The 18,744-nt window shown below is 52.8% G+C and overlaps 1 protein-coding gene and 1 pseudogene across 1 annotated transcript; both read right to left on the reverse strand.

The window, feature by feature from the left end:
- The window catches only part of LOC137677140 (nucleolar protein 6-like), a 61,209-nt pseudogene extending 42,760 nt beyond the window's left edge, over positions 1-18,449 (reverse strand).
- Positions 180-1,424, reverse strand: LOC137677195 (uncharacterized). The gene is made up of 2 exons (XM_068424463.1): positions 552-1,424; positions 180-239 (listed from the first exon to the last, which is right to left on the reverse strand). Exons 1-2 carry the CDS (start codon positions 1,422-1,424, stop codon positions 180-182), a joined length of 933 nt encoding a protein of 310 aa, XP_068280564.1.
- Positions 18,450-18,744: the final 295 nt, after the last annotated feature.

Genomic DNA, 18,744 nt, shown 5'->3' on the forward strand with positions numbered 1-18,744 from the left:
TGTCCACTTACGGCCCTTTAAGACATCCATTCCCAATAGATTTGAAGGGAATTCTCCCATTACCATTTCTACAGTAATCGGTGTGTCTTCCCCAGGGAGTCTGAGAGAGGTTCGCACTAACGTCTGTGCCTTAACATTCCCGAATGCATCCGACACCATCAGGGATTTTTTTGAAGGTTTTAGTCCACATCGATGGGCATCATCCTCCTGTATAGCAGAGATTTGAGCACCAGTGTCCACTACAAAAGGAATAGGTATTTGTTTAGGTCCCACCACACAATATGAAATCAAATCACCTCGAGGGGTGAGGGTGAGCTGTCTAATGTGCATCCACCCTTCGCCCATCCGCTCACGAGAGACGGGCGAAGGAACTAGTTTTCCTCCCTTCTGGGGGAAGATTTAGAAACTACCTCCTGCTCCACCCAAGGTGGGGCAGAGGGAATCTCGCACCTTCCCCCAGGGACACTAGCTGGTGGTTTTTCTGGTGGTTTAATCACCCATCCCTCATCAGTGGTAATTACTTTTGTGCCTCTCTCTGACCACCCTAGTACCATTTTCTCCAACTGTTCTGTATTAAGCCCATTCATACACTTCAGGGGTATTCCCTTATGTTTTCCTATCAACCACAATGCTTTCCTGTGAGATATAGTATCTTTCTTTGAATTCACCGGGTTCGAGGGAGAGGGCCTCGCTGGAGGAAACTTCGCCTCCGCACGCCTCACAGTTTTAGATTCCGATTTCACGGGACCATATTTTCGCCCATAGTTAATCAATTCTTGAGCTACTTCCCCCCACGTCCACACCTTTTGTCCTGGGGTACGGCGATCCGGGGTTAAAACTCCAGTTAAAGCAGCTGCCACCCGTGCACTCTGAGGGGTATTTCTGATAGTACCTTGCAATTGAATTCCTAAGGGTTTCAATGAATCAGGCAAACCTCTAACCAGGGGAGTCATCCTCTCAGGATCTACCGGTATCATCATTGGGGATTCCTGCCTAAGCTTCAATTCCCGATCATACATCATCTGCAAACAAGCCGCCTTGTGCACATTCTCCACAAGCTGATCCACCGAGCCTGTAAGCGCAAGAGGATCTCCCCTCTCCAAGGGATTCAAACCTCCAGCCCAATAAGCTGCTCGCTGAGTGAGAGACCAAGGGGCTCTATTATCACCAGTAGTCAAAAACACTCCAGGTCCCCAATATCCCTCAGCTTCTCTTTCACTCAACAGAATCTGATCACCACCAGTTAACGACACTCTCCACACATACTCGTTCTCAGACTCCTTTGAACTGCGTGAAAATTCTCTTTTCAACTTAGCCAATTCAGTTGCTGTGTACGGCACCTCCTTAGTAACCATCTTAGGATTATAGTCCTCACTATCCTCATAAGCATATTCGACCTTAACCAGCGGTCGAAGGGGTTGCATAGGACCCTGCGGTAAATCACATCGTGTCCCCGCTTCCTCTGGTTCCCCCTTGCGGTACAAACCATCCCCTTTGTGATCATCACCAGGGGACGGGGCTGCATCAGCTGCCTGTGCACGACTCCGTCGCCCTCTGCAGTCACAAGTACATAAGTTCTCCACAAAAGCCTCCTGCAAACACCTTACGTTCTCCCGCTCATTCTCTACTTCATCCTGCAGAGTTTTAACCCTTTCCTCCAATTCACAGTTTCTTTCCTCTAAAGTTACCAACCGATCTTGCAACAACCGCACCAAAAGCTGTTTTGCCTGCGGCGTCTGTGCCGAGTCCTCCAACTCCTGATCTTGCGTTACATCAAATGCACTCAGAATTGCACCCATTCTCTCTAAGTTATTGATACCTTCCGAAAACTCAAGGATCCTGCCGACTACGCCAATTTATAAATGTCGGGTTCCGGATTTAAGGTCCGCCTCCAAAGCAAATTTAGAAATAAAATGCAGACAGCCCCCCCCCCCGTCCCCCCCCCCCGAGAGAGAGAGAGGGAGAGAGAGAGACCCGCCTAATTAGTCAAAAAGGAGCAAATCTAGAAATAAAATGCAGACAGTCCCCGTCCGCCTCCCCTGCTCCCCGAGAGAGAGAGGGAGAGAGAGAGAGACCCGCCTAATTAGTAATTCCAGTGCAGCCCACGTGCGGCGTGCCTGGTTCAATGCAGACAGCCCGCGCGCAGGGCCCGCGAAAAATATAAATAATTCCAGTGCAGCCCACGTGCGGCGTGCCTGGTTCAATGCGAACACCCGGTATGCTTAACCTGCCTGTAGGTAAAGCACCCCCAAAAAATCCTGACCCGAAATATTAAAGATTCGTGATCCTTGAGTTCGGACAAAGCACAACCGAGGCACGGTATCAACAAACTTGGCTCTGACTTTATTAGGTCCAACACTGAGGCAACTCAATATTCAAGGAAAAGAGAGAGAGAGAGGTAAAAGAAAGAAAGAAACAGAGAAAACAGTTGAAAGAGAAAGAAAAAGAAAATATTCACCACCCTGAGATCCAGCGGCGTCCCGCGGGAAATACTTCCTTCCTACTTGGAAGATGGCGGTGAGGGTCCCGCGTGTCCGAGCGATCCAGCCTCTTTTATAGAGTTTTTCGGCAGAGTCATGTGACTGGGAGCCGTCAGTCAACAGTTCGCACCAATCACAGATCCGAAGGCGGGACATGTCCGGTTCCTGCGCCGTAGGATTGGCCCCTTGCCAGGCTGTCACCGGAGACACACATCCGGAGGCGGGTGGAGGGCGGGCGCCTAGCTTATTGCGCCATCTTACGTTGCCAGGCTCAGGCATTCCAGGCAGCCGCCATAAGATGTCGCCCGAGCACGTGGTTTACGATTTCTGAGACAATGCTCAAAAGGAAGGTGACAGATTCCCACAGACACGAACGACAAATCCCCATCCTGCCTGTCTCTAGAGCTGGCTGCACCATCCATCTTCCCTCGTCCCCCATGTCCCTCGACCACCACAGACTCCCCAGGCTGCCTGCAAACAAGCAGCTGGAGAAGGAGACACCCCTACTCACTGCCCCGTGCACAAGAGCAAGTTTCTTCTTCATTCATCGAGGACTGTCAACAATTGGACTCCTAAATGCCCCTCCGGCTCTGGGAAAGTGCATCCATATCCTCCCAGCGTGGGGTTTATCCACCCTGCTCACCCCAGGCTATCTTGCAGGGACATGGTGCACACAGATTTTGCTGCCTCACCACACAGCAGGCTGTACAAACTAGCATCTCATCCCAAATCTGACATGCAGCTCTGCCCAGACCACAGCTGGTCCTAGCACAGGAGACTTTCAGTCAGATTTGGTCCCCTTTGCTCTTAAAAAGGGGAAAGGAAACAATTTCCTCTTCCATCCAACAACCAGGTAAAAAGCTGGTTTTACCAAAGACCAGCAAAATGGTGCCAAAGTGCTCATGGGTCATCTCCAGGCTTTAGCTTCACAAGCTGGAGAGCAGAAGTAGGGAGGGGGACATCTCCCAGCCTCCAAGATGCACCTTTTTCTTTGTTTCAGTTGCACATTCAGCTGCAACACTAGGGAGGGCTTGGTGGGCATGATCTAGCACTTTGCAGCATGACAGGAAAGATCCTTCTGGGTTTCCCAGGTGGGCCTACGAGATGAAGGCACAGGAGTGTCTGGCCCGCGTCCTGAAGGATGCAGGAGTTGAAAGGTGCAGCTGGAGGAGCACAGTGGGACAGTGTGGACATAGTGGACACAAGCAGAAGGAGGAGGCCAGTGGGATGCTTGCAGGAGAAAATGGGGTGTGGGGGCTACCAGAGCAAGAGGACTTCAGCAGCTATGCCTTGGTTGGCACAAAAGGCTCAGCAGATCCAAGGAGAACACCATGCTGCCCATCCAAGCACCCACAGGCAGGCATTTTCACAGAATCACAGAATGGTTAAGGGTTGGAAGGGACCTCTGGAGATCAACCCCCTCCTAAAGCAGGTTCCCCTAGAGCATGTTGCACAGGGTCGCGTCCAGGTGGGTTTTGAATATCTCCAGAGAAGGAGACTCCACAACCTCCCTGGGCAGCCTGTTCCAGTGCTCTGCCACCCTCCAAGTAAAGAAGTTCCTCCTCATACTCAGATGGAACTTCCCATGTTTCAGCTTGTGCCCATTGTCCCTTGTCCTGTCACTGGGCACCACTGAGAAGAGTCTGGTCCCCTCCTCTTGACACCCACCCCTAAGGTATTTGTAAGCATTGATAAGATCCCCTCTCAGTCTTCTCTTCTCAAGCTGAACAGACCCAGCTCTCTCAGCCTCTCCTCATAAGAAAGGTGCTCCAGTCCTTTGACCATCTTTGTAGCTCTTCGCTGGACTCTCTCCAGTAATTCCTTATCTTTCTTGAACTGGGGGGCCCAGAACTGCACACAGTACTCCAGATGTGGCCTCACCAGGGCTGTGTAGAGGGGCAGGATAACCTCCCTTGACCTGTTGGCCACACTCTTCCTAATGCACCCCAGGATACCATTGGCCTTCCTGGCCAGAAGGGCACATTGCTGGCTCATGGTGAACTTATTGTCCACCAGAACACCCAGGTCCTTCTCTGCAGAGCTGCTCTCCAGTAGATCAGCCCCCAACCTGTACCGGTGCATGGAGTTATTCCTCCCTAGTTGCAGGACCCTACACTTGCCTTTGTTGAATTTCATGAGGTTCCTCTCCGCCCAGCTCTCCAGCCTGTCCAGGTCTTGCTGAATGGCAGCACAGCCTTCTGGTGTATCGGCCACCCCTCACAGTTTTGTGTCATCAGCAAATTTGTTGAGTGTACACTCTGTTCCTTCATCCAGGTCATTGATGAATAAGTTGAACAGGACCGGGCCCAGTACTGACCCCTGGGGAACACCACTAGCCACAGGCCTCCAACTAGACTGAGCACCGCTGATCACAACCCTCTGGGCTCTGTCGTTCAGCCAGTTCTTGATCCACCTCACTGTGCACTCATCTTTTCCTTACTCTCACTTCCTTCTCTTGGGAACCACCCAGCTGCCTTGGGGCCACAAAGCTAAAATGACCTCCCCTTAGCCCTTCCCATACCTCCCTTCCCTGAGAAACCCACAGCCCCACTGGGGGAACACTGTACCTCTTGCCCAGTCCTGATTACAGACTCCAGCAGGGCTTCGGTGTAGCAGATGGAAGATTCAGGAATGTCCGTGTGGCTATGTGGAAGAAGACAACAAAGTATCAGAGCTATGACACATCACATCAACCCATCCATCCTGACACTGCATGCTGTACCCACAGGCAAGGGTCAGTCCAAGACCAAGGAATCCCTCCATACAGGGAGGTCATGGTGAGGAGACCAATCTCTGTGCATTCCTCCCATGCCCAAGTTATCCACCCAAAGCGGCACAACTCGTTCAGCTTCATGGGATTGAAAGCCGAAGCTGCCAACACACAACCTTTCCTCACAAGACCACTCCTTGGGTCAGGATAAAGAGGCCCAGGCAACCCCTTTGTTCTGTGCAAGAGGGTCCTGGTTTTGGCAGAAGGTCTAAACTGCTAGAGGGAGGCTTTCCAATGCTGTAGGGAAATACAACCTTGTGAACAACTACAGGGTCTCAGAGGATTTCATGAAACATCCTGCAAGGTCCAGACGGCTTCTCTTCCAGCTCTGCCAACGAGTGTCCCAACATCCCATCTTCATGTAAGGGCAGGACCATGCTGCCTCCTTGCCCTTAGCATCGCCATCAGCAGAAGCTACAGCACCATGTGCTTGCCCTCCCCACCTTCTCTTGGGAAGCAGCTCGCAGCATCAGGACCACAACTGAAATGACTTCCAGATTTCAAAGCCAAAACGACCCACAATGTCCCCCAAAGCGTGAAGCTGACAATGGGGTTACCAGGGACATGACACAAGCCAGGAGAGTGGCAGTGACCCCACACAGCTGCAGGTCTCTCAGCCTCGGCTGCTGCTCGGTACAACTTACAGCTTCAGCAGGTGCCTGACAATCTGCTCAGGAATGAGACATTTCTGGCAGACGGTGTCGGCCTCCCACACCACCTCCTCGCAGATGCTGCCATTCTGGAACTGCCACAGCTTTGATTTCTCCCCCCAGGAAGTCCAGAAGTCCAAGGCCTGTGGGGGGACCTTGGCCAAGCCAGGCCAGGGACACAGGTCACCACTGGGGCCAGTCAAACCATTCCCACGATTGCCAGCCAGCCCCGCAGCCATCTGCAACCACAGCACAACACCAGCTCTGCTCTGCCCCCCTGGGCACAAGCAGGGCTCCCTTCACCTCAGGGCAATCGGCCTGCGGTCCCTTCTCCAGCATGCTGGCAGCAAACTAGGGGACAAACAGGAGCCCAAACATCAGGGGCCCAACATCCTTGTGTTTCAGGGGCTCAGCGTCAATCAGCCACTGCGGGAAAATGGGGAACATGAAGCACAAGGAGAAATGAGGTTGCTGGAGCAGCGGCTGCTGGGATATCGGGCTGCTAGATGAACCTCCTGCTACATGCTCTTGGGTACCCAGACAAGCACAGACAGGGTGTCCTGGTTTAATGGGGATAAAATTTATAGAATCAAGTTTCTGTTAGATTTTGTTTCAGTCTGTGGCCAGCTGTGGTGATCAAGGCCCTCAGCAGTTAAATACAGGGCAGCTGACCCTGGCTGGCCCACAGGTGTGTTCTATAACATTAATGTCAGGTTCACTATAAAAGGGAAAGCTTGTGGGGGAGGGGTGGGAGTTCTTTTTGCTCTCATTTCTTTTTTTTCCCCTTTAAATTTTCTTCTTCTTAACAGTTGCTATCCTTGGAGTGACTTGCTGCAATGCTGTGAGCTATGTATAATGTTGTGTGTTTTGTACTAGCATTGATATTGGTTATTTTATTAAATCTGTTTAAATTTAAAGCCATGAGTCTCCCTCCTTTTCCCAATTCCCTTTCTCAGTTGGGGAAGGAACATTAGGTGATAGAACAACTGCCTATTTTTTAGCCCTGGGTGTGAGCTACACAAAGACACAGGGAAAGCCTCATTTAATACATCTCCCTGATGAGAAAATCACTTGTCTTGAGCCCACCCCATTGCTGGGCCATGAATTCTGCCCAGACCAAGCCTCCCAGTTGCCCCCCATATCACAATGCAGGGCCTCAGGTCCTATATTCCTCACAAAGGGGACAGGCCTGTCTCCTCCCCCAGCAAGAAAAGATCCCTTCCCCATGCTCAGCAGTGCAAAGGATGCAGTGTCATTGCTGAGCTGCCTTACCTTGGGGATCTGGGACAAAGAGCAAGTCACAAGCAGTGCTCTCCTGGCCAGCCCACAGGCTAGCAGCAAGACAACGAAAGACAATATAGTTCCCACCCTGATCCATCAGCTTGTTCAGCAGCTGCATCTTCTTGCAGGCACCCTGCAGCTTGGAGACATATTTCAGGCAACAGAATGAGAGAAGCTGGTCACCCACCTCTGCCACCAAATCCTTTTTGAGAGAGATATGCTAGAGGATGGATAAAGTGGGGAGCTAAGGGTCCTAGCCGAGGACAGGGGCTACAAGAAGAAGCACTGCACTTTGGCATCTCAGGATGCACCACAGGAGATGCTGGTCCTTGGGACAGTCATCATTCCCAAAAGCCAAAGCATTGCCCTCCTCCTGGGAGGCTATACAGACAGTAAAAGCAGAATGGCCAAATGCAAGAGGCACCAGTGTCTATCTCAGAGCTAGCAGGGCCACCTCCCACGAGGCAGGTCTGAATCCACCCCAGTCCAAAACCAGAAGCAGCCCACTCCTCTCTGAACAGGCTCCTCAGCATTACCCCACCAGCACAGCGAGACTCAATGGAAGACATGGTCAAAGGCTCTGAGCATGGGCTTTGCGGTCATGAGCAGCACCTGAAAGCCATCCACCATCCTGACAGGCGTATAGCTACCTCCTCCACAAGGAAGAAGAGAAGAGTTTTAGTGGTTGGAGACTCCTTCCTAAAGGGATCTGAGGGCCCAATATGCAGAGCTGACCCCCATCACAGGGAGGTCTGCAGCCTGCCTGGAGCCCGAATCAGGGATATCACCAGGAAACTCCCCAACCTGGTGAAGGCCACAGACTACTACCCCCTGCTGATCTTCCAGACAGGTGGGGAAGAAGCTGCATCCCGTAGTCTGAAGGGGATGAAGACAGACTACAAGGCCCTAGGACGGTTGGTGAAAGAGTCTGGGGCACAAGTCGTTTTCTCCTCCCTCCTTCCATTTTCAGGTGATGACGTGGGATGGAATAGTAGGATTCTCTCTATTAACGCCTGGCTACGAGACTGGTGCTACAGGCAGGGCTTTGGGTTCTTTGATAATGGCTGGTTTTATAAGATACCAGGCGTGACAGTGATACATGGGGAAGGTTTATGTCGTAGGGGCAAAAGGGTTCTGGGACAGGAATTAGCAGGGCTCATTCGGAGAGCTTTAAACTAGATTCGAAGGGGGATGGGGTAGTAGCTGGGCTTGCACCACTGGGGCAACGCTCTAGTGTTGAGGTAGACCAGGAGGCCTCCCATCCCCCTGGGGTGAAATCGGTGTGCTCAGCTCGCTCCCTGAAATGCCTGTACACCAATGCACGCAGCATGGGGAATAAACAGGAGGAGTTAGAAATCCGTGTTCGGTCGGGGGGCTATGATCTAGTGGCAATTACAGAGACTTGGTGGGATGCCTCGCATGACTGGAATGTGGTCATGGATGGCTATGTCCTGTTCAGGAAAGACAGGCCGCTAAGGAGAGGTGGTGGAGTTGCTCTTTATGTGAGTGAGCAGCTAGAATGTATTGAGTTCTGTCCAGGGGCGGATCAGGAGCGAGTTGAGAGTTAGTGGGTGCGAATTAAGGGGCAGGCTGGCAGGGGTGATACTGTTGTGGGTGTCTATTACAGGCCACTGGCTCAGGATGAGGACGGAGATGAGGCCTTCTACAGGCAGCTGAGAGCAGTATCTCAATTACAGGGCCTGGTTGTCATGGGGGATTTCAACTACCCTGATATTTGCTGGGAGGCCTACTCAGCCAGCCATCCTCAGTCCAGGAGGTTCCTCCAGTGCATTGATGATAACTTTCTGATGCAAATGGTGGATGAGCCAACTAGGAGAGGAGCGCTGCTGCATCTTATCCTCACTAACAAGGAGGGTCTGGTTGAAGAGGTGAAGGTTGAGGGTAGCCTTGGTTGTAGTGACCATGAGATGGTAGAGTTCAGGATCTCATGTGGCAGGAACAGAATAGCTAGCAGAATCGCAACCCTGAACTTCAGGAGGGCCAACTTTGGCCTTTTCAAGCAATTGCTAGGGGAAATCCCATGGGACAGGGTACTAGAAGGTAAGGGGGCCCAAGATAGTTGGTTAGCATTCAAGGACTGCTTCTTCCGAGCTCAAGATCAGAGCATCCCAACAGGTAGGAAGTCAAGGAAGGGTACCAGGAGACCTGCATGGTTGAACAGGGAACTGCTGGGCAAACTCAAGTGGAAGAAGAGGGTGTACAGATCATGGAAGGAGGGGCTGGCCACTTGGGAGGAATATAAGTCTGCTGTCAGAGGATGTAGGGAGGCAACTAGGAAAGCTAAGGCCTCCTTGGAATTAAACCTTGCAAGAGAGGTCAAGGACAACAGAAAGGGCTTCTTCAAATACATTGCAGGTAAAGCCAACACTAGAGGCAATGTAGGCCCACTGATGAATGAGGTGGGGGCCCTGGAGACAGAGGATAAAAAGAAGGCGGAGTTACTGAATGCCTTCTTTGCCTCTGTCTATACTGCTGGAGGCTGTCCTGAGGAGCCCTGGACCCCTGAGGCCCCAGAAGAAGTCAGGATAGAGGAGGAATCTGTCTTGGTTGATGAGGGCTGGGTCAGGGACCAATTAAGCAACCTGGACGTCCATAAATCCATGGGCCCTGATGGGATGCACCCGCGGGTGCTGAGAGAGCTGGCGGAAGTCATTGCTAGGCCACTCTCCATCATCTTTGCTAAGTCGTGGGCAACGGGAGAGGTGCCTGAGGAGTGGAGGAAAGAGAATGTCACTCCAGTCTTCAAAAAGGGCAAGAAGGAGGACTCGGGTAACTATAGACCGGTCAGCCTCACCTCCATCCCCGGAAAGGTGATGGAACAACTTGTCCTTGGTGCTGTCTCTAGGCACATCAAGGATAGGGGGATCATTAGGGGCACTCAGCATGGCTTCACCAAGGGAAAGTCATGCTCAACCAACTTGATAGCCTTTTATGAGAACATAACCCGGTGGATAGATGATGGTAAAGCTGTGGATGTGGTCTATCTCGATTTCAGTAAAGCGTTTGACACGGTCTCCCACAGCATCCTTGCAGCTAAACTGAGGAAGTGTGGTCTGGATGATCGGGTAGTGAGGTGGATTGTGAACTGGCTGAAGGAAAGAAGCCAGAGAGTGGTGGTCAATGGGACAGAGTCCAGTTGGAGGTCTGTGTCTAGCGGAGTCCCGCAAGGGTCGGTACTGGGACCAGTTCTATTCAATATATTCATTAATGACTTGGATGAGGGATTAGAGTGCACTGTCAGCAAGTTCGCTGATGACACAAAACTGGGAGGAGTGGCTGACGCGCCGGAAGGCTGCGCAGCCATTCAGAGGGACCTGGACAGGCTGGAGAGTTGGGCGGGGAGAAATTTAATGAAATATAACAAGGGCAAGTGTAGAGTCCTGCATCTGGGCAAGAACAACCCCATGTACCAGTACAAGTTGGGGGCAGACCTGTTGGAGAGCAGCGTAGGGGAAAGGGACCTGGGGGTCCTAGTGGACAACAGGATGACCATGAGCCAGCAGTGTGCCCTTGTGGCCAAGAAGGCCAATGGCATCCTGGGGTGTATTAGAAGGGGTGTGGTCAGCAGGTCGAGAGAGGTTCTCCTCCCCCTCTACTCTGCCCTGGTGAGGCCGCATCTGGAATATTGTGTCCAGTTCTGGGCCCCTCAGTTCAAGAAGGACAGGGAACTGCTAGAGAGAGTCCAGCGCAGAGCCACGAAGATGATTAAGGGGGTGGAACATCTCCCTTATGAGGAGAGGCTGAGGGAGCTGGGTCTCTTTAGCTTGGAGAAGAGGAGACTGAGGGGTGACCTCATTAATGTTTATAAATATGTAAAGGGCAAGTGTCATGAGGATGGAGCCAGGCTCTTCTCAGTGACATCCCTTGACAGGACAAGGGGCAATGGGTGCAAGCTGGAACACAGGAGGTTCCACTTAAATATGAGGAAAAACTTCTTTACGGTGAGGGTGACTGAACACTGGAACAGGCTGCCCAGAGAGGTTGTGGAGTCTCCTTCTCTGGAGACATTCAAAACCCGCCTGGACGCGTTCCTGTGTGATATGGTCTAGGCAATCCTGCCCCGGCAGGGGGATTGGACTAGATGATCTTTCGAGGTCCCTTCCAATCCCTAACATTCTGTGATTCTGTGATCCGATCATCCAAAATTTCCATGGAGCGTTTGGCTTCGAACTGGACCTGAGCAAGGAGACAAGACAGAGCAAGAGCATGTGACGGACAGAGTTTGTATGCCTTAAACAACTTGTTTGACAACTCTGGCTGGAGGAGGGTATGTGTACTACAGAGGCCTGCTGTAGGTAGATTAGGGTACGGCAACCGGAAAATCTCGGGCTGTAACGGAAGGTAGGCGTGGCAAAAGGAGCAGGATGTGCAAGTATCGTGCGAGTTCGTACGAGACAAGACGACTATATAAGGCTGTTGCGCAGTTAAATAAACGCCATTTGTTGCATCCTCACATTGGTGTCAGTGCTCAATGGCCCTGGGGTGTGGATAGCCTCAGGCCAGCCAGCAACCGAACGGAGCTTGCCGCAGACAAGCGGCAACAGCCTGCAAGTCTGGCAAGAGATAAGGGCCTTGGGAACAGAACAATACCCCTGCTGTGCCTTAATTGTTGTGATTTACAACTCTGGCTGGAGGAAGAGATAAGTCCTGCGGAGGCCGGATGGTATCTTTTCCTTGGGACCAGCCTACATGTGCAACAACTTTGCAAGGCCTCAACCACGCTGTGCAGAAGCGGGGTCATACAGCGGACACCACAACTAGGGGATCACGACCACCAGACACCCCTTGGGGGACCACCGACTCATTTCGAGAACAATCTAAGACTGCAAAGCGCAGGCGTCCCAATTAGCATGGGAAGCGAGCAGAGGGGGGGAGACAAGAGGGATGTTACCACCCTCTCCTATCTGACATGCAAATGACCTAAAGTATTTAGACCTTCTCACTTGGGATGCTGGTGCGCGCTCCCGCCTGCCACCTGAGGACCGATCCTGCAAGCAATTTACCAGAGGAGCAACTCTGCAAGCAACTTACCAACTCTACAGGCAACTTACATCACTGGATCCAAGGGTGGTGATCTCTATTTTCCTCTCTCTCATAGTCTCTATCCTCTTTCTCTTTTTCTTTTTCCTTTTCTCTCTTTTCTCAATGCCTTTAGAAACCCAAGACACTTACAACCATGCAACTTTCCCTGTATTAATAAATTGTTCTTAATTTCATACCAGTTATTTGGTGTCGTTTCACCTTAATTTACTCCAAGGGATTTATGAACTAGTTGCGACCAGGTCGTAACAGAGCATGAATGAGGGAAGAAGGAAAGCAAATCACTCCAGCAGCGGTCACCAATGCTCCCCCATCAACCACGGCCACACCAGCTCCATGGTCACCACCAGACCCTGATCCCAGACAGCCTCTGTCCTCAGCATGAAGCCAAGTCATCAACACCTGTCGCTGCTGGCCAGACAGTACCCCCTTGATATCCCTGCCATCAAGGTGGATTTTTTTCTGCTCCAAAAGAGTTATTTCTGTTAAACAGCTGCTTGGCTTCACCCATAGGTGCCCACAAAGAAGAAAACAACTTTCCTCCATCATTCAAGCAAGACAGGTACGCCAGCACTACATCCAAGTCTTAAAATTCACTTCTAAGCTTCAGAGCTGGAGATGAACGTTAAAAGCTTAAAAAGCAACACTGAAACTCCTCCCCATGTCCAACGTCCTCCTCCAAGACATCTAAACATCTTCTGCCTGCCTCAGCTTGCTCCTAAAACAGCATCTCAGGATGCCATCACAACCTGCCCAGTACCTGGTGGTATTTGCTGGCAGTCATATCAGTGCAGAGGTTCACCAGCCCAGAGCGATCGACAAAGACCACTTCAAATGCCTGGTGGAAGTCGTCCAGGACAGGCTGAAAGAGCAAACACAGTCCTTAGTGCCACGGCACAGCACAGACACCAGGGCACCACCACCTCGTTGCGTCCGACGACGACTGTCCATCCCCATCTGTCCATCTCACTCACAGGGTCTCAGCATCAGAGCGAGAAAAGCCACAATTCCCCCTTCTCCCCATCGTGTTCAGGCTTTGTACAGAGACTCTGCTGACACTAGCCTTTCCCTGGAAACTCACCCAGGAACTGCAGGGTGCTCCTCAGCACCTGGTACCCACTCATCATCTTGACGATCTTGCATTTCATCAGCAGGTAGGCAACCAGCATGGGGACCAAGAAGCCGCTGAAGCACCCCAAGCCCTGTGAAAACAGAGGGCTGAGTCAACAAGAGCTCAACGAGGCATCACAAGCCCCAGAGCCCACCCCACATGACTGCTTCTGGCCTCTGTCATCAACAGCAGGGCAGCCCCCAAGCCCCAGCCCTGCCAGGAAGACATTGAGGCAAAGCCCTGTACAAGCAGAGATATGAATCCCCTTGCAGGAAGGCAACACATCAAAGTTCTTTGGGAAATGGGATGAATTCCCCCCCAAAAAAAAACAACCACCCAAAAACCCACTACATCAGGGATCTCAAAGAAGCATGATTATCCAGTACACACAGACTCATTGCAACCCACAGGGTAGGATGGAGCTCCTTGAAACCTAACACAGCTCAAATCAGAGCTACAAGCCCACCACACCACCCACCAGGACCAAACCTCCACCTTTCCACCCCTAGGAAGGGAGAGCAGGACAAAGGCAGGTTAGCCAGGTGAGCAGAGCCTGCCCTGTCCCCTGGCATAGGACATACCTTGCTGAGCTGCCACTGGTTCAGCCAAACTTTGAGAAGGGCCAGGCCATCCTTCATGCCCAGGAAGTCGGTGGCTGCACTAGACAAGAAGTGTAGGTGGGACAGCAGCAGCGTGTCGCAGAGGATGGAGTTGTTGTAGTGCGGGGTCGGGGGCTTGGTGACTCCTGTATGGGGAGATGACAGCATGCTGGACCCAACCACAAACCTCCTGTTCACAGAAAAGGGCTGCAGTGAACTCAACTCCCGGTGCTGGGTGCAGTCTCTGGCTGAACTGAGCAGCCTCGTGTTCCCCCAGGCCCTACCTTCTTTGGGGGTGCTCTGATCCATGAACCAGGCTGTCCAGATATTATTCTTGCTGGGATAGAAGTGGCTGGGTTTGAAGAAACCCGGGGCAGGACAGGCATGGAGTCAGACAGTGACCATCTTCTCATCCTTGCCTGTAAGCACCAGGGGATAGATGTGCAGGAGGAAGAGATGTCAGAGACCCAGAGACTAACTTGAGAAAACAGGGAGTATCCCCAGCTTGAGGAAAGGAAAAAGCTCCTTCCCAGCAAAGCTCAGCAGCAGTGGACATCATCTCAGAGCAGAGTGACTACATCCCAGAGCCAACGATAACTCTGAAGTCACGTTGTTCATGACCATCTTCCTCCATCCTTGCTGGCCAGTCGGTTACCCATTTGTTCCCTCAGCACCCTCCTGCCTGCCCTGGCCTTGCCATGCTGCTGCCTGTCCCAGACCCAAACTCACTATCGCCTTAGGTCTGTGGAAACAAGCAGCACCCTGCAGCCCATGCATCCCACGTCATCTCAGAGAAGAGCTAGGCTGCTCACAGCTGCCTTGGGAAGGCAAGAGGATGGTGGGGAGCAGGGGTGGGGAGAGCAGGGAGGAAGGACAGTGCTAGACACAAACATGTTTTTGTAGGGTCTGCTTTACTCCCTGAAGTACCCACAGGGTGGGCCAGCCAGCAAGGCCAAGGCTGGGGAGCCCAGCCAAGCTGCAGAGGCAGGTCAGGAACCATAGGAGGGGAAGAGACCTTGAGGACTAGGATGTGTGAAGGAAGAAGAGAACTGGGAACATCAAAGCTCCAAAATTTATCACCAATTGTGACAACAGCCCTAAACTGACCCCTCTCCAAAGGGTCTGTTGTGAGATCACCACCACCCTCCAGCTAATGCCAGTACCCACTCACTCCCTGCCAGAGAAAGGCTCAAGTGCTACCTTGCAGCCTCAGGAGCAGGATGGGCTTGAGATGGTTGCTGTTCATGTAGGCAAACTTCACGCTGCCAAAGAGCTTCTCCTTGGAGAAGTGCTGGGCGATGTGGGCCAGGTACAGAGCTCTCTTCCGGTGGTAGCACTGGTTCAGGTTATCTTTGTCCTGGAAGATTTCCTGGGAAGAGAGGGACAGGGCAATCCCCCCTCACCTGCCTGCAGAGCCCAGTTCAGCCCAAGGCATTACACCACCCACCCTTCCACCCAGCCCCACAGGCAGCCCTATCTCAGACAAGTGGCTACAGCCCCAAGGAGTTCCAATTCAGTCAGGAGCACTACCTTGCTGCTGGCTCACCAGGCTTTAGGATCACAGGAGACAGAGCAGAGCCATACAGCCAAACAGGGCGTCACTTCATTTCAAACCCCATTAGAGCAAGTCTGGGCATCAAGGGGAGGGAGCTCTAGAGGGCTAACAGCCTGAAAATATCACCCTCCCTGTAACACAGTCTTGGGAGCTGGGGCAGAAGTGCAATCGGGTACAAAGCTGGACAGCATCTGTCTCCCCGGCAATGTGGAATAGGTTCAGCCCAGGCAGAGAGAAGGAAGATCCTCATGAGGAACTAAAATCAAAGTAGCTGCAAGCTCTGATTGAGTGAGCAGTGAGATTGCACTCCCCAGCTCCTTGTGGGAGTCACCACACTGCACGTCCAGATGCTGTAACCTCACTCAGGAATGGAGAGGACAGGGCAGGGGCCATGGGGGACAACAGGAGGGGACGGAGCTCAGCCAGGCCCCAGGCCACTTGGGAGCAGGCATGGCCAGACTCACCCACAGCATGGTCACTGCCACATCCACGTTGATCTCTGGCTTAATGCAGGTGCCCAGCAGGTAGCTGCCCACCACCTTCAGCTCAGCCAGGGGCAGGAAGCAGAACCTCCCCTTCATGCTGAATGGCACCTGCAGGAATGGGACCTTCATGCCCTTGGGGAGCCAGGCCTGGTCGGTGAGCTGGGAACAGACAGGAGACACAAAATGCTCTAAACATCACCAACAGCAGATGTGCAGAGACCAGGACCCCTCTCCCCACACAACTGCAGGCACCTGCACCCAGGGCCTAAAGATGGAGCATCCCTCTCTCCCCTCCAACATAAAGTAAGGTAATATTTTTTCAGTCCCTAAGGAAGGTACTCCACCGGGACCTCTGCCTGTACAGCAACAGCAGAGCTTGCTCCATACAGAGGTCTTGACGCCTCCTCCATCCCTCTAGAACGTACTTTAGTTTCCGGGGTCTCTGGGATGGCACTCAGCAGGCTGCTAATTTCATGGAGGAAGGCATCAATCATTTCTTCTTTTTCTCCTTCCATGTCACCTCCTTCAGAAGCTCTTCGATCTGTAGGGGGAAAGGGGACCATGAAAGGCAGCTGCAACACTGGAATTGCTCCTGCCCTTTACCTTCTCCTCCAGCACCAACCATGAGCCTGGTGAAGAGGGCAGCAGATGAGCTGGGGAACATACCTGAGCCTCTCCACAAACCCTGCCTGGAGCTGGGAGTCTGGTCAGCCCATGGGCAGAAGGATAATGCAGCTCCTGCCATCTCCTGTGAAGTGCTGGATGGCAATCAACTCCATCCCACTGGCTTGTGTGTGAGGTCCAGCCACAAAAAAAAATGGCGTGATTCACATAGGCATAGCTCTCAGAAAGGTTTTTGTATGACAGAGTATCAGCTGCAGGAAATGACTGTGCAGGTTCATACCATGAACCCAGCCCTAGAGATCCTGCAACCAACATCAGCAGGTAACCAGATCAAAGCTGCTCCTCATAAAAATCACCAATGTTACAATCACCAGGAACTATCGAGTCACCAGCCTGACCTCCCCCTAACACAGGTGGTTTGCTTTCCCAGGACATAAACCAACCCTCCTGTCCCATCCAGAAGCTGGTCAGACAGGAGCCGGGTGCACGTGATGTTATTTCCTCACCGCGATAAGCAATAAATCACGGCAGCAAGGGATGCAATGGTTGCGCTTCCACCATACTGCAGTTATGTGCTGGATGGGTTCAATTTCAGTGGTATAAAAGAAGCAAATAGCCCGGCATGGGATGGTAATAGGAATTTCGGTGGAAATATCAGTAATATGCTGGGTGCCTTTGTGAGAAACAAGCCTCAGTCTGAAATGCCAATCATAATTTTGGTTTATTGCAAAGCAAAGGCAAAACAGTGCTGGGTGCAAGGGGAGTCACCTCACCATAAACTCACACACCAAATAGAGGAAGCGCCCGGTCTTTTATCTTAACAGGTTATACATATGCAATGGTCATGATATACGTATTCATTACATTTCCTAGAATAGGCGTGTTTTTACAAATGTTTTCCCAATATTGGGGGGGTACACAGCTTTTATTACTGCGCCTGCGTCAGTTCATGCTTGGAGGGTCTTTTGTAGCCCCTGGTGGTCGTTTGGGATGAAGTCAGGAGTCTTCCTCGGTATGAACTTTTACCCCTTGGCTTTACCCATGTGCAGTCCGTTACCTCATTGTTGGTCAATCTTTCCATAGGTGTCTTCAACAGTCTTGTGTACATCTGGATTTCCTGACCGTTACTCGTCGCATCCTGTCTTCTGTTCTAAAAGGCTTAATCCCCCTTATAGATTACCTTATATGTCTTTTTGTCAGCGGCTCAGCATTTTGCGGTTACTTGCTTATATATTGCCAAGAAGCCTCTACTTTCTCCCCTTTATTCTGACATGAGTCATACTTTACTCTTCACACCTTGTAAAGGCTGTGCCTTCTGTCCCTGCCCCGTGCCCAGCTCCCGCAGAGGAGCGGCCGCTGCCCGCATTTACCGGGTCCGGAGGGCTCAGGGGCCTGCCAGCGGCCCGGGGTCTCTCCCCCGGGTCTGGGATCCCGCTGCTCCCCGGCTTCCCCCCACCTCCAGCTGAGCCCCCAGAGGGGCTGAGCGCGGCCCCCCGGGCCTCCCGGCCGACCTGCAGGCGGAGCAAGCTGGAGTGGAAGAGATCCTCCATCTCCTTCAGCTGGCTCAGCTCCTCGCTGGTCGGCGGCTTGTAGAGTTCGGCCCGGCTCAGCTTCGCCGGCTGCAGGGCTCCGGCCCCGGCCTGGGCCGCCCTCTTCCCGCGCCGCGCCGCACTCCCAGCGGGGGGCTCCCGACCGTGCACCGCTGCCTCCGGAGAACCCTGCGAGAACACAGCACGGCTCGCCCCACAGTCCCACGGGCCTTCAGGGCGCCGATCCCGCTCCCCTCCCCGGAGCCCCCCCCCCCGCCGCCGCCTACACCGCCTACACCGCCATGGCCGCCACCGCCCACGCGCGCGTGGGCCGTGTCACCACGTGCAGCGCCACGCACCCTGCTGGCCGCGGAGTGCCGCTCCACATTGGCCGCGCGTACCAGCGCAAGGCTCCTATTGGCCACACCGGCTACGCCCGCCTTCCCGCCCACGGAGCCGAGCCCACTTGAGCAGGAGGGGGAGGAGTGTTTCCTTGTTTTGCGGCAGGTCGTGCTGGGAGTGGGGTGTTTCGCGGCGGTTGCAGGTGCTCCCGCCCCGCACGGCTGTGGGGAGGGGGTCTCCTCGGGGTGGGGGTCGCT

The sequence above is a fragment of the Nyctibius grandis genome (assembly GCF_013368605.1).
Source record: "Nyctibius grandis isolate bNycGra1 chromosome W unlocalized genomic scaffold, bNycGra1.pri SUPER_W_unloc_2, whole genome shotgun sequence".
Lineage (NCBI taxonomy): Eukaryota > Metazoa > Chordata > Aves > Nyctibiiformes > Nyctibiidae > Nyctibius > Nyctibius grandis.